General features: G+C 39.4%; 1 protein-coding gene across 1 annotated transcript in view; it reads left to right on the top strand.

Annotated features, from left to right (window-relative positions):
- Positions 1-15,246, top strand: part of thsd7ab (thrombospondin, type I, domain containing 7Ab) — a 226,762-nt gene that overhangs the window by 125,061 nt on the left and 86,455 nt on the right. The window contains exons 10-11 of the mRNA XM_085472186.1: positions 7,066-7,181; positions 9,901-10,036. Of these exons, the coding sequence (XP_085328312.1) occupies positions 7,066-7,181; positions 9,901-10,036 (252 nt within the window). The remainder of the gene's footprint in view (positions 1-7,065; positions 7,182-9,900; positions 10,037-15,246) is intronic.

Here is a 15,246-nt window from a genome sequence, read left to right on the forward strand (position 1 = left end):
TATTGTATAATAACCCCTCGAGATTAAATTTTCTGTTTTATAAAAGCACGTTATTTTACACCACTTTTTCCTTGTCCAGAATGTTGTGACGGCTCTGGTTTCCAGGCCTTGTTTTCATCACTGGCATTTTTTCCTAGGAGTGAGTAGACACAGATGTTTGTTTGTTTTTTTTGTTGTTGTTTGTGTTTTTTCCTGCTCTACATGTCTTCATCTGGCACAATCTAACTGGCAGGTACTCTTGATCAGTGCACCCGTGGGATCCCAGCAAAACAAACAAACATGGCCGCCCGAACCCTCCATATGCAGATGTGCCCCGTCTCATTCACAGATAGATCTGTGCTGTCTTCCTCCCACAGTCTCAGGCAGTGAACCTCACAGAGTGCATGTCACCCTCGTACACACAGTCGCACATGCGCAAGCAACCCATACACAAACACTGACTGTCAAAGCCCAAAGACACAACAGAGACAAATATGTCAGTGCCTCGGGCTTGGGCTGCGATCATCCCTATTGAGAAAGCTGTTGTGGTGTGAGGGGGAAAAAAACAATAACATCTGCTTATTGATTCTGACAGTGTGTGCTGACACACACCGACTGTGCGTTTGTATAATCACATTGATGCTGTGGAATTTGTGAAAATGAATGATTCATGATTATGATGTTGGACAGTAGCTGTATTAAGCCCAGTCAATCATCTTCCTGCCATGTTTTCTAACGGAGGTTGTGTTTACTCTGGTTTTGACTATGATAGATAGCTAAAAGCCCTTGAGACGGAGGGCCATAAGATGCTAGTGAAAGGGTCCTTGAAGAACTGCAATACTTTTATGCTAAATTAAACTAATGATGTTCTTGTTTTGTTGTCCATCGTTTTGATAATGAAATTAATTAGGCCTTATCTTTTCCCACCAGACCATGTTTTTGTGTGCGTACACTTAAAACTACTGACATTTCTTTGCTTCGAATCTTCATCCTGTTCAACCATCTGCTCGTTTTTCGAAAACAGCCTCTCGCTGAACAGATTACTCATCGCGTTAATAGCAGCAAGCAAAACATGAGCATTAGCCTGGCTGCTCATCTTGATGTCGTGCTTTGGGACAAGCTCCCAGTGCCATGTCTTCGGCTCACTACAAATCATTACGTTTAAACATCATAATGAGTTTGTGACACTGACTGGAACCAGCAAGTCAGTTTAAACCAGATGCTATTATTGGATTCATTTCAGTGAAGAGCATTTCCCCAGTGATATACGCAAGTGAAGACACAGAAAAAGGAAAGACTAGAATAGGAAATTGTGCGGCTGGGATATTATACCCCAAGCACCTAGTAAATAAGAATTTTATTCCTCGAACAAACAATAAAATCAACGTGACAAGCAAGGATAAATAAATTTAATATTAAAGACAACAATGACACCAGGAGAAAAAAGAAAGAAAACACACTGGAATGATAAAATGTATACATGATAGAAAAATGCATAAATAACAATATTATAGCTTGATTTCACACCCACACAGAGTGAATCTCCCAGACAGGCATAGTGCTGTAAGTATTCTGGCTGGTGTTGCGCTTTGCCAACAAACATTGCCCGTTCTTTCTTTCTGGAAACTGGATTTTAATTGAATTTTAATTGTCTAAATTTGGATAATATCCGCCATTAGCGAGGCTACAATATAATTAGACATAAGTGAGGGGATTGGGAGTGGGTGGCACACAGGTTTGTTTTCTCTGCAGACAGAGACATGCTATGAGTCCACTCATTGCCCTATATGTAGAGCAAATGTTACTGTGTTCTCCCAGTCATTCTAAATTCACAAATTGAAATCTCAAACATGGAGGCTATCAGAAGTGACCTTTCACTGACATTTGTTTCCACCTATTCTTATTAAGATTCTCCAAACACCTAAACACAGTCCCACTTTTATACCAGTCTAGGAGTTCACCTTGCATCACAGTGAGGCCACTTGTGATTACTACATTGATAAACTGAATTGAAAAATAATAGAGCTCAACATTTTATTCACAGATGGAAAGCAAACCAGTTCTGTTTGCTGACAAGAGCTCACAAAAATGCATGTAATGTAAACTAGAGAGTCAAGGAATCTACAATATTAGAGAGAAAACCACAACAATCACACAATCCACTAGGAGCAAGCGTTAGGTGAAAAAACTTGCTTTCAATAGAAGGAAACATCTGGCAGAACCAGATGAACCAAATTCAAACTTAAATCCCATTCCCTGAATTCATTTATATACACATCCTCTCTCTATCTTAAGGATGAATCCTTATTTATGCAAATGCAATGCCGAGTGGACCTACCTTACCTTAAGATTAAGACTTAAGAAGACAAGATTGTGTAATACCTTGTAAGTAACTACAGTTAGAGCCTAAATCTCCTGAACTAACTTCAACCTGGAGTTGGGTACTATTGTAAAGGTTAAGTGTAACTGCAGGATAAAAGTCCGTCCTATATGTTCCAATGTGCCTTTTGTAGCCACCTAATGGTCTAAAAATGTGTCCCACAATATTCATATATACGCCTTTACACGATTAAAGTAACATTTACTGATTTGTCCTATAAATTGAGCTGGTACTCTATGCGAGTGTTGTATTTGCAGTGCTGTCCAAGTTTTGACAAGAAGCAGTGATTGCTTGTTTAGGTTTTGTTTGCTGGGGGAAGCAGAGCATCTTTGTTATAGTTTAGAAAAGATCATAGTTTTGGTTGGAAAAAGCCTTCAGTGTTGACTCAAAATGTGATGTGAACGCACGTTTTTTTAATCACAGACTCCACCTGCTTCTGAGAAACAACAGCCATAGTTCATTCTTACAGGAAAATGTAAACACGAGTTGTTTGAGGCATTTGAAACACCAATCAAGATTGTTGTTCCGGTAAAGGCCGCCTTCACCAGAACATACGCTCGCTTGTTTGTGTGTTCAGACCCAAAGGGAACACTGAAAAGGTGAAATCGAAAAGGCAAGCAGTCTGCAATTCAGAAAGGAGTTGTTTCGTCCTCTAAGGTCTCTCTTAGTATTCACAGTGTGTTTCTCCCCGATCGAAGGCAAAACTGAAGTTGTATTTAAGTTGTAGTATTTAACCTAAACAGAACTATCATGGCTTTTTCAGATTTCACAATCCCAAAAGGGTTAAACTATAATTCATGCTCTGACTTTTACCATTTTTGAGTATGAGAAGAATTTAACAAGGTCAGAGGTTTAATCTCGTCTGTTTAAGACTCGTTTGTGTCACAGTATTAAAGAAATCCCAAATGAGAAAGAGAAAGGGTTGTCTTTGACACATATTCAAGGAATCAATAAGTAAACAGAAGAAGTCCAATGATTCATGCATACTGTTGAGCTGCATACACACTGGAAGTGGTACACTCATCATCCATTGCTTAGAAAAAGACGGGTGGTTGCTTGCAAACATCCCTGGCCCCAGTTGCCTAGGTGACCCTGTAATGTAGTTACTCCCAGGTCACATATCAATCAACAGTATTCTTCTCTCTAATTGGTAATCACTTTAGCCACTCGCCTGGAAATTGAGAAAAATATTTTCTTGCTCCCCCCCCCCGCCCCCTTCCCATTGCCAGTGGTTATTTTTCCCATAGTCGCTTGAACTCATAAAATATCATTGCTGCTCTATGGTCTCTGGTCACTATGTTTCTGCAAATTGCGTCTAGTTTGAACATAGCTTGAATTCAGGAAGGCCACAAAAGTCAAGCTAACCAATAGCTGATCAACTGATCAGTTCCATAACCTTTCTATTGGCAAATTTCATAATGAGGATTGCTACTTAAGACTGCAGTCACACAAGCCCAAATAACGACCCTCTACCTCTGGTAAGGAATAATGTTTCCCTAGCAGTTAGTTGGGAAATGGTTGCAGGAAGTTTTTGGGCTACCTCCTTGAAATTGCTTTGGTAATTAGCAAAAACTTGCCACAGCTTCTCACACTTTGAATGGAAGACATCCACTTATCTGTCTGTACTCACCATGCAGTACAGAAACTGTAAAAAGTACAACACAAACCAGAAATGGGGACTGTTTCTAGAGTAATTCTAGAGTAAAAGTTGCACCTTTTGAACAGTGTTTGCAGACAAGTCAGCATCTTTCATGCAAACTATGACCATCCACAACAAAGTGCTAGCTGCCAAATCAACTGCAAGGAGGATGTTGGTGCAACTTCCATAGCACCTCTTTGCAGCCCTCTTCCTTCCCAGCTCCTCATCCTGTTTCTTTTTGAGAAATGTTTCCACACCTTCACATTAAGTACTTGTTTAATGGTGTCATAATCAGCACTTTATTTTGGTGAGTTCCTCCTAACCAAATAAGAAGTACTTATTTTATTGATTAATTTGGGTTGGTACATGTTTGAGATCTAGTACTTGGTTATTAAGCTGGTGTTGGTTTCTATATACACTTTGATTTTATTTAGATCTTGAAGATATCTTTATGCTGTCTGTCTTCTCTGTGCCAGGTCTCCCTTGATGGAGAACGTGTTGATCCCTACAGGCTCTTGAGAAAATGATAAAAACCCTTTTTCATGCTGGGGTCGAGTGTGGAGATTGTTTTGCGGTAGCAGGTTCACTAGTTCTTAACAGCTTCCCATCGTGTTGAAGTGTTCTCAAGAGAGACACCTGTTTATTCCCTTCTTTATGGACCCAGCCATCAGTTAAAAGCAGAAGACATAAATGTATCCTCCCCACAGCTGTTTTTTTCCTGGGGACCATTCACTTTTATGAAGACAACCGAGGATTTGTTCCGCTCAAGAGGGATTTAGCTCTGTCTATTGGTATTAAAAATAAATCTCTCCTTGTGTTGCTGTTGCAATATTACATTTTGCCAGGGAGGCTCCCTATCATTTCTCTGATAACACCATGCTAATGAGTATGAAACACCCAGTGGAGAACACTAATTCAAAAGAGCGTTAAACCTCTTTTGATGATCAGAAGTCAGCAGTGGGATGAGGAAACATAGTCGTAACGTCCAACTGCAAGAGCAGCGAGGGATCAGATAAGATGTCTTCCAGCAGGTTTGTCGTGACCTATTTATCTTTGTCTCGTTTATGCACAGGGGACCTGAAGATTAAACATAACCTCTGTTTTGAAAAACCTCGGCTTGACCACGAGGATTATTACTCACTGATAGCTGAATCCATTTAAACTGGAAATTTTATCCTCAGGCCTGTTGGCTGACTTTAGCTCAGTGAGTTAAAGTTTCCTCACAGAGATATATTACTGTAAAACAAACACAGTGCTTTTAGACATTTCCTGTGATGCTAACAATGCTCTGGTGGGTTACACAACCATCCCTTTCCTATGTGTCATCCAGATGGCATACATCAGTCATAAAGTGAAAGTAATTACAGAGGTTTTTATTGCCCTAGATTGAGGCGAGAATAATTACATTGTGTATTCAAGCACTACCCAGATGGTTGCTGCATCAAGCCTCTCAGTTGATATTTATTAAAGCGTGAGTGCATGGTTTATATTTTTAACTGTCATGGTTAAGTGTCAGCTTGGTCTTTTTAGGTACAAATGCCAAAATCTATAGGGGGTGGGTTTAAGTTGGGGGGAAAAATACAGCTAAATCTACACACTATATTTTTTTGGTTATAGGGCTGCAAATATGTTAAATTCAATTCCAGAAATCACAAAAACACATGTTTGGCAACTCCTTTGATATCTGTAAAATGCTTCGCCAAAAGATTAAAAGAGCCATGAAGATCTAAATGTTACTCAGTTCAATTTTTCCCTCATTACAAGTTCTGATATCTTAAATAAACCATCATGTTTTGCAGCAGTGATCACGCACGCAGTCAATAAAAATATATTTTAAAGATCTTTTATTTTGAAAAGAAACCTTATTAGAAAGTGAAATGAAACACTGGACAAAAGTATGATGTTTATATCAGTGCTAATGAAATATTCTTTTTTTATTTTTATGGGACCATCGTGTGATGACTTCATCAACATTCGTATATTGTTTTATCTTCATCCTGCGGTTCTCTTTATGTCTACAGTAGGCATACTCAATTATCTGTAGCCAATGACTTTTTGCAGGGGATCCAATTTTCCAGAGATCTCTCAAAATTATAAATATTATTTCTGATACAATTTTTAATGCAAGATACCACAGAAACTATTGATATTCTGAAGTTTTTCATTCTAAATACAATGAGACACATTAATGTGATTTGTGTAAGCAGAGTTTCTGTTGGCTCAAAGATAACGTGGGTGGGAGTAAAGGACACAGTATGCTTGTTTTGGTATAAATTGCTCCCATCTGTAGATTTGCACCTGTCATCTGTCTTGTGTTTTTTCTCTACTATGATCAAAGAGCAAACTAAAAATACAATTCCACTTGAAGACAGAGTGCCTTAGTTGTTTGTCTTGGGTTATGCTGGCACTTGAGACATTTAGCAATATTTCCTGGATTTAGCTTTTTGAACACTAAAATTTGCCTCACTGAAGAGTGCTTCCTTTATTCTTTGTGACCCTTTTTAAATAATAGAGTACAATTTTATAATTTATAGCTAAATGATTTTTATGGACCTTGTGGCTGTTGTCTCCCAGAAGCTTCCAGACCCTTCTTTGAGAACCACTGCTCTGCTATGCTTACTGCAAATGAATTCTTTTCTTTTATTCACAGGGATTCACATTAAGTGAATTTAAAGGATTCCTCTGCTATAAAATGTTGTGATTTTTGATAATAATGAAAAACAATGGTTTAAAATGATAAAAAAAATTCTGCCCTTGATTATACTCTTTGTGTCTGTGAGTGTGCTTAGGTTTGAGTGATATAAATTTCATTGAATGGTGAGCGTGAGGGTCCACATGGACATCTGCTTCTCTGCCCGTTTGGTACAGAGCTGTGGCAACGTAACACAACCAGTGCAGAGAAAGAGCCCATAAGAAGTGTTCTTGCTCAGCACCCACAGATTAAAGATTTAGTCAGATACATTGGCTTTATCAAAATTACTATTTTCTTAGGAGTAAATCTTTTTAGGTTTAGACTTCATACTCTTGTGTTTTGATGAATGTATAAAGAGATTTTGTTTTTGCTTAGGTGTCCAGACGGTCCTCGCCCAAGCACAATGAGACCATGCCAGCTGCCCTGCAAGAAGGACTGTATCATGACCCCATTCAGTGACTGGGCAACGTGTCCAATTACATGTGATGCAGGTATGAAGGAAAAAACAACGATTCATGCTCATAGATAACTGTTGTTGCTGCTGTTAAAAAATTCAAGAGTATTGAAGAAACAAAGTTTCCAGCACAACTTCCCCTGCTTCTTTGCACACACAGAAGAACATAAAGTCTAAATAAGTAAAGTCCTCTCCGACAACTTTCCCATTAAACCAGCTTATTTATGGTATTGTATTTTCATCATGCATCTTTAATTTCATTCTCATGTTTTTATCTCTTATTTTTTATTTTCTTAGCTTGTACTTTTAAATAATAAGCATCTACATACATGTTACTTTTCTTCATTCTATTTTTTGTTTTTGTGTCACTTGTACTGGTTGTATATGACATTGATGGGGAAAACTTAAAACACTGCCCTTCATTTAGATTTGTCCTGTTTAAATGCTAAACAGGGTGTGTACCAGGTTTTATTTTTTATAGTGGACACTCTCCAAGACTGGCTTTATACCACATGACCACATGGCCTAGCCTCCTTGCTGGTGTCTGGTTGGTGGATGAGCACATTGAACATATGTGATTGGTTGTTTAATTTTTTTGCTTTTTAAAATGTGGCCTGTAACATGTTTTGCCCTGATAAAGGCTGCAAGCCGAAATAAACTGGTCAAATCATTAAATTGTTCTTTATACTGAAAATGTTGCTGGGCCTCTTTAGACTTTCTTGGAATTGGGTGAAGTTGTGCCAAATTCCTCTATGTTGTAAAAAGTACTTTATTCAGTCAGTCAGGCCTTGGTGGTTTCAGGATAGTCACAATATTTCCAATCATAGTTGACAGAGGTGACAATAATATGCTGGTAATAACATAATAATAAAAGATAACAAAATGGAAAACGCAGAAGCTAATTTTAATTGACTAAGTGCAACAACTCTAGAGTTGGGTTGGCCTACACCAGTGGTTCTTAACCTTGTTGGAGGTACCGAACCCCACCAGCTTCATATGCGCATTCACTGAACCCCTCTTTAGTGAAAAATAAAATGTGATTTTTTTTACTGGTGCACAAAATGAGCCATGCATGTCATGGCGAAGGCTCTGCCGAACCCCTGAGACCGACTCACCGAACCCCTAGGGTTCGATCGAACCCAGGTTAAGAACCACTGGCCTACACTGAGCTGAAGACAATGACTGTCACATAAACACATGCTCTCATGCCTCGTTACAGATCATTAATTTGATAGACTGGCATGTAGGACAACATTTGGGCTGACCTCCGTTAGTGGGCCTGGCAAGTCTGCTTGCTCCGGCCAGCAAGTGGTCGGTGTTGTTGTTTTCAAGCGGTGAAAGGAAGACGTTTTCAGATGAGGTCACCTTCGTCAGGCGGCCATTGCCCAAGCTGTTGAGTGGTGGCAAAAACATTAAGTTGATTTACGAGTGAAAATCATTATCATCCGTATTTTGATGACCTCCTCCTGTGACACGGTGGCATAAATCTCTTCGGTCTAAGCATGCTTTACTGGTGGTAGTGCATTTTAATTTGATGCTGTTGATATCTTAACCTTGTGCAGAGAATTACACACCACCCACGTAGAAAGGTTTGAAGCAGAGTATAGGGCTATCCAGAGGCTTGTTTCAACTTAATGAACTACTCGAGGGCATCGCCACACATGTAAATACCATAAATTTAATCTGAGTCAGTTCCAAGGTCTAATGGGATTTTTCCGCATCATCGTTGTTGGCTTGATATCCCCAGTAATCACAAGTGTGCGCTTTTTTTTTTTTTTTTTTTTTTTTTTTTTCTCTAAATGACATCAGAAACAGCAGTATGCGACATTACGTGATGGCAGAGCTTCAGTTCATCCTTTGTCATTTTTTTTTTTTTTTTTTTTTTTTTAATAAATAGGACAGGGGGAATGAATGAGAGAAAGAGGGGGAGAGAAAGAAAGAAAACCAAAGGGGAGAAGAGACGGTGAGAAGGGGGGGGAAGAGAGAGAAAAAAAAAAAGAACTCCTGGGTCACCTGTATGGAGAAAAAAAAAAAAAAAAAAAAAAAAAAAAACAAACAGAGAAGACAGCAAACAACAAAGAGCAACATAATAATAGAGAAAACAAAGCACCATCACAATAAACTAGCTAGTCATAGATATCAATATTTACTAAATAATAAACGATATTGTGCAGCACGCAAGATAGACAGCGCACAGTGTGCTTTGAGGCAGCAGCCAAGAAAGCTTTAGTCCGCGTCTGTGAATACCCATGTGTGCATACCTGTGTGGATCAGCATGCTTGCATTCCAAAGGTTTCTCCATGTAATGATCTGCTAGGGAGTGTGGGGGGGGGCCACAGCCCCGTCCTCCAGGGTGTGAAGCGGGTATGGAGGAGATCAAAACTCCAGACATCCAGAGGCCCCCAGAACACAAGAGACCAGGTTTGAAGCAGAGTATAGGGCTATCCAGAGGCTTGTTTCAACTTAATGAACTACTCGAGGGCATCGCCACACATGTAAATACCATAAATTTAATCTGAGTCAGTTCCAAGGTCTAATGGGATTTTTCCGCATCATCGTTGTTGGCTTGATATCCCCAGTAATCACAAGTGTGCGCTTTTGACGCTGGCTGTCCAATTAGAATTGGCAGTTGCAGTCTCCAAGTCCATTCTTCAAGGATTATTAACAGAGTAGTCAGCTTATCATTTTGACATTTTTCTCATCACTTTTCCATCATATTTCTTAATTTAATTCATTAATTGTCTGCGTCCCTTCAGCTGGTATTGCTGTGAAGAAAAAGCAATCAAGGAAACGTCTTATCATCCAGATGCCATCCAACGGAGGGCAGGAATGTCCAGAGGTGCTCGAAGAAGAGAGGGACTGTGAGGTCCCCAAAATCTGTCCCGGTTTCAGGTAAGCGCACGACAGCCGCCTTCAGGTGTCGACAAACACTGTTGTTGCTGTTTGAATGTTTTGTCACATGGACAATGTACCCGTGGGTTTTAAAATGTTTCAACCTTGAGGCTCATTGCACAGATTTTTGTTGTTGTTGTTTTTTGTTCTATGCTCTACTTTTGTGTTTAAATGGTTTTCACTTGCAGCCCTAAAAAGCCAAAATACAAACCAACAGCATATCCCAAACAGCCAAATTTTAATTTAATAATTTATTAGAATATTTAACAAACATCAAAAGATTCAACTATGATATAAAGATACAGATTTTCTCTACACCTGCAAACTCTGTCAGTCTGACTTTCTGTTCCCACCTCTCAAAATACCAGCTGCATGTGTTTATTTATATGTGCACACTTTCTTGTTAACTCCTTGTTTGCCACCATGAGAGACAAAATAGATGTAAGTTATGGACTAACTAATGAGATAAAGTAAAAATAATGTCAGCGTTTTGTCTTATTGGATATCTATGCCAGTCTCATCAGTCTCTTTGGCTTTAATTTGTGTTCAAATCAAAGCCTTTGGTCAGAAATGAATAGTTTAGTGATGAAAACTGGAAACGAGGTTGTTTTATCAGGAAAAATTACAGGGGGAAATCCAATAATCCAGTTTATTAATTTCAGACTGTGACATTTCCGTGGTGTCGAGAGTTTATCTTAGAATATAAATTGAAATCTTTTTTCCACCGCAATTTAACTTTTTTCCTTTACTTTTTTCTAATAAATGTTATTCAAAAAAGTGTGAAAATAAAGGTGAAAGTCTACACAGTTTGATTAAATATGACAAAAAAGCAATAAGTGGTAGCGGGGTTTTACTCTGTGATAAAGAAACCTGGATATTCTGGTTATATAAACCAAGCTGTGCCATGTAGCTGTGCTATCCTTTCTTATGGTGACAAGGTGCTGCAACCAACTTGATTCTATCTTTGTGGTGAGCAGGTATCTTCCTGGTGACTCGTTGATTAAACCACAGAAAAAAACGTTTCTAAACTGAGCACACTGTAATGGATGACTGTAAATACTGGCCAAACAAATAGTTTGTGTGTAGTTTAAGAGCTTTTAAAAAGCTAAAAAAAAACAAAAAAAAAACAAACTATAACACATGTTCTGTGTTTAATAAGTCATCAGTCAAATCATGTTTAAAATGCCATTGAAATATGCAGCACTTTGCATCATGTATAACATAAATGTTAAAATGAGAATAATTCATTTAACTGAAGAGGGACTATGATGCTTGACTAGACATGTAACTGCTCTAGCTATGACAACCTGATGTTTTATTTCACGATGATGTAACTTTTATATGATTTAATATGCAGCTCTTGAAAACTCCCAAGTGTTAGTTTGCTTACAGGTCCAACCTGAACTTCACCTGTTTAGAGACTTAGAGAGCTTTTTATTGTCATTGTGCAGTTTCTTGCACAGCGAAATTGGGTAGCTGAACCACAAAGGTGCTAAAGTAAGAAGAAGAGAAACCAATATACAACGAAGGCGAAAAATAAATAAATAATTAAATAAAGAGAATAAAATAAAAAACAGTGTATATGTATACATATGTGAGTGGAACTATATACGTGGTAAGATAAGATAAGATAAGATAAGATAGAACTTTATTAATCCCTCGGGTGGGTTCCTCTGGGAAATTCGATTTCCAAAAAAGCACAGCACCGACAGAAGTTACAGAGTTATACACACACACATATATATAAATACAGAGACAATATAAATAAAATATACGAAGGGGATAAATAGAATAAATAGGAATAAAAATAAAAATACAAGTGAATTGCACATTTCAAGTATTGAGTCTATTGCACCGTTGACTATTTACAAAAGTATTGCACAAAAGGTATTGCACAGTGAGGTGAAGAGGCACTACAGCTTAGTTGTTCCCTCCTTTGTCCTCCTGTTTCCCCTCCCTCTCCCCTCCAGGGAGGAGTTAAACAGTCTGATGGCGTGTGGGACAAAGGAGTTTTTAAGTCTGTTAGTTCTTGTCTTTGGGAGAAGCAACCTGTCACTGAACAGACTCTTCTGATTGTTTATGGCCGTGTGCAGAGGATGCCTGGCATTGTCCATAATGTCCATCAGTTTCTTTAATGTCCTTTTCTCTGCCACTGTCACCAGAGTGTCCAGCTTCATGCCGACCACAGAGCTAGCCCTCCTGATCAGTTTCTCCAGCCTGGATGAGTCCTTCTTTGCTGTGCTGCTCCCCCAGCACACCACAGCATAGAAAAGTACTCCAGCAACCACCGACTGGTAAAACATCCTCAGGAGCTTCCTGCAGATGTTAAAAGACCTCAGCCTCCTGAGGAAGTACAGTCGGCTTTGGGCTTTTTTATACAGGTGCTCTGTGTTGTATGACCAGTCCAGTTTATTGTCCACCCACAGCCCGAGGTACTTGTACTTGTTGACCACCTCCACCTCCTCCCCCTCTATCTGAACCGGCAGTGGACCTGCTCTAGACCTCCCGAAGTCCAGTTCCATAGTCTTTGAGGTGTTGAGTTGCAGGTGGTTTGTGTGACTCCATGCGACAAAGTTCCTCACCAGACTTCTGTACTCCTCTTCCTGATCATCCCAGATACACCCCATGATGGCTGTGTCGTCTGCAAACTTCTGAATGTGGCATAATTCAGAGTTGTAGCAGAAGTCAGAGGTGTACAGGGTGAAGAGAAGAGGGGACAGCACAGTTCCCTGTGGTGCTCCTGTGCTGCTGACCACTGTGTCAGACGTGATGTCCTTCAGCCTGACGTACTGTGGTCTGTCGGTGAGGTAGTCGGAGATCCAAGCCACCAGGCAGGGGTCCACCTCCATCCTGTTCAGTTTTTCTTGAAGCATACAGGGCCGGATGGTATTAAAGGCACTGGAAAAGTCAAGAAACAGGATCCTGACCGTGCCTTTTCCCCCATCCAGGTGTGAGTGGGCTCTGTGTAGGAGGTACAGGATGGCATCCTCCACTCCGACACCCGCCTTGTATGCAAACTGTAGTGGGTCCTGGGCATGTTGTACCTGTGGTCGGAGGAGGTTGAGGAAGAGCCGCTCTAGAGTCTTCATAAGATGTGACGTCAGTGCCACCGGTCGGAAGTCATTCAGCTCATTGGGCCGGTTCTTTTTGGGGACCGGGACGATGCAGGATGTCTTCCATAGGGCGGGCACTCTCCCCAGTCGCAGACTGAGGTTGAAGACTCGTTGTAGCGGCTCCCCAAGTTCAGCAGCACACGCCTTTAGCATCCTAGGACACACCTTGTCTGGGCCTGCTGCCTTTCTGGGGCGAAGCTTCCTCAGTTGTCTCCTGACCTGGTGTATGTGTAGGAAACATTGAAACAGACTGGGACCAAAATAATTGCACATGAGCCAAAAATATTGCACAGAACATGGAAAGACTGAGATATTGCACATAGATGATCAACAGCAGTGTCAGGGTGGATGTGTTGGGGAAGTCTTTACACACTCTTAGTTTGCATTAAGAGTTCTGACAGCCCACGGGAAGAAGCTGTTCTTTAGTCTGTTGGTTTTGCACCTGATGGATCTGAGCCTTTTTCCAGAGGGCAGGATGTTGAAGAGGTGGTGGTTAGGATGGAGGTGGTCCTTTATAATTGCCCTGGCTCTGGAGAGACATCTTGAGCTGGCAATTAAGTCCAGGTAGGGGAGTGGACAGCCGATCACCTTCTCTGCAGTTCTGATGACCCTCTGTAGTCTCTTCTTGTCAGCTGTTGTGCAACCACAAATGTTTGTTTATCCACAAATGTTAGTTTTTCATGTTTTTACTGTAATCAAAGGACAGTTTGTGAACTTTCTTTTTTTTTTTTTTACTTGATTTTTGCATTTTTATTTTTTTTGTTTGTTTCTCATTGTACCCCCATATCTGGAACATAAATTATTTTATTTACTTTTTTTTATCATTTATTGATTTATTTAACCCATAATTGATTTTTACTGGCTTGAGTACAGTCAATGAATATACATCGACTGTATCAAGGTGTTTGGATCAGATCCAGTTAGAAAGGGGTTGGTAAAGTCGTTGATTAGACTTCATTCCCACTTCATTTTAATGTTTTAAGCCCTAAAAACAAACAAACCTTCAGATTTTTATGGCTTTTAAGTTGTTCATCTTTTTAGCTTGTAAAGCTAATGTTAGCACTATTAGCCAACATCATTAACATAGTTTTTATTATCATATCTGACTTTAAGGTGTTTCTTTGTAAAATATATATTATTATAAAGACTTTTATGGGCATATCTATAAAAAACATGGGCTGACATGAGCAACATTGTGCTTACTCAGGATGTGAGTGTGACATAACAAATGGCTTAGATGCACCTGACAGCTCATGCTGAACATTTTTGTGGAATGTGCTGGAAATAGAAGTTAAAAAAACAAATAGTATGTTTTAGATTCTAAAAAATAAATAGTTGGAGAGAAGCGAGTACATTGTAATCTTGGATCAATGGAGCTGTCATATACTGATTAGAAGTAAAAATATGTTGTCTTAAGGCTGGATGAGCACATGACATTTAAAGAAAGTGTCAGTTTTCTAGTCCAATCACTGGTTAGAGCATTGGGCTCTGCAGTGAATAAAGGCAAGTGTGTGCAAAGGGAAGCGTCGAATGCTTCAGAGCAGAATTAGCCAGATCAGAGACTTACTTAGAAGATAACGGGACATTGCACATTGACATCTCTGGGGTCATGAGTTAAAATTGTTATTTTATTCAAGCAGCTTGTCATTCATTCTCCAGAACAGATTACTTTGTGATACTGAGGAGATTAGAAGCAATTTATCACCTGCATATAGATATAAAGAAAAATTGTGAAGCAAAAAGAAGACTTTCATTATAGAACCTCATCCATTTGAATTCTTCTGGTTATCCACATCAAGGTCACGGGGGGGAGCCTATCTCAGCTGTCACAGATTGAAAATGTCATGTCAAGTGCAATTTTAACAAAACACAAAGATCCCTGTGTGCAAACGTATGTTCAGGAACCATTAGCCCAAAAGACACACAATATCAGAGGAGGAGAGGCATTTTTTATTTGTTGCGTGTACTAAGTAAAATTGAAACGGACAGTAATTTTTGGATTGCTGTGTCTGAGGACAAAAGGGGTGCACTTTTTAGAAAAATGTCCTCCATCTGTGCTGCCCAAAAATTTCTAATTTTGCAAAATAAATGTTTGAT

The sequence above is a fragment of the Copadichromis virginalis genome, linkage group LG11 (genome assembly GCF_057382275.1).
Source record: "Copadichromis virginalis isolate Kocher_CV1m ecotype Utaka linkage group LG11, C_Virginalis_male_GT1.1, whole genome shotgun sequence".
In the NCBI taxonomy this organism is placed as follows: Eukaryota; Metazoa; Chordata; class Actinopteri; order Cichliformes; family Cichlidae; genus Copadichromis; species Copadichromis virginalis.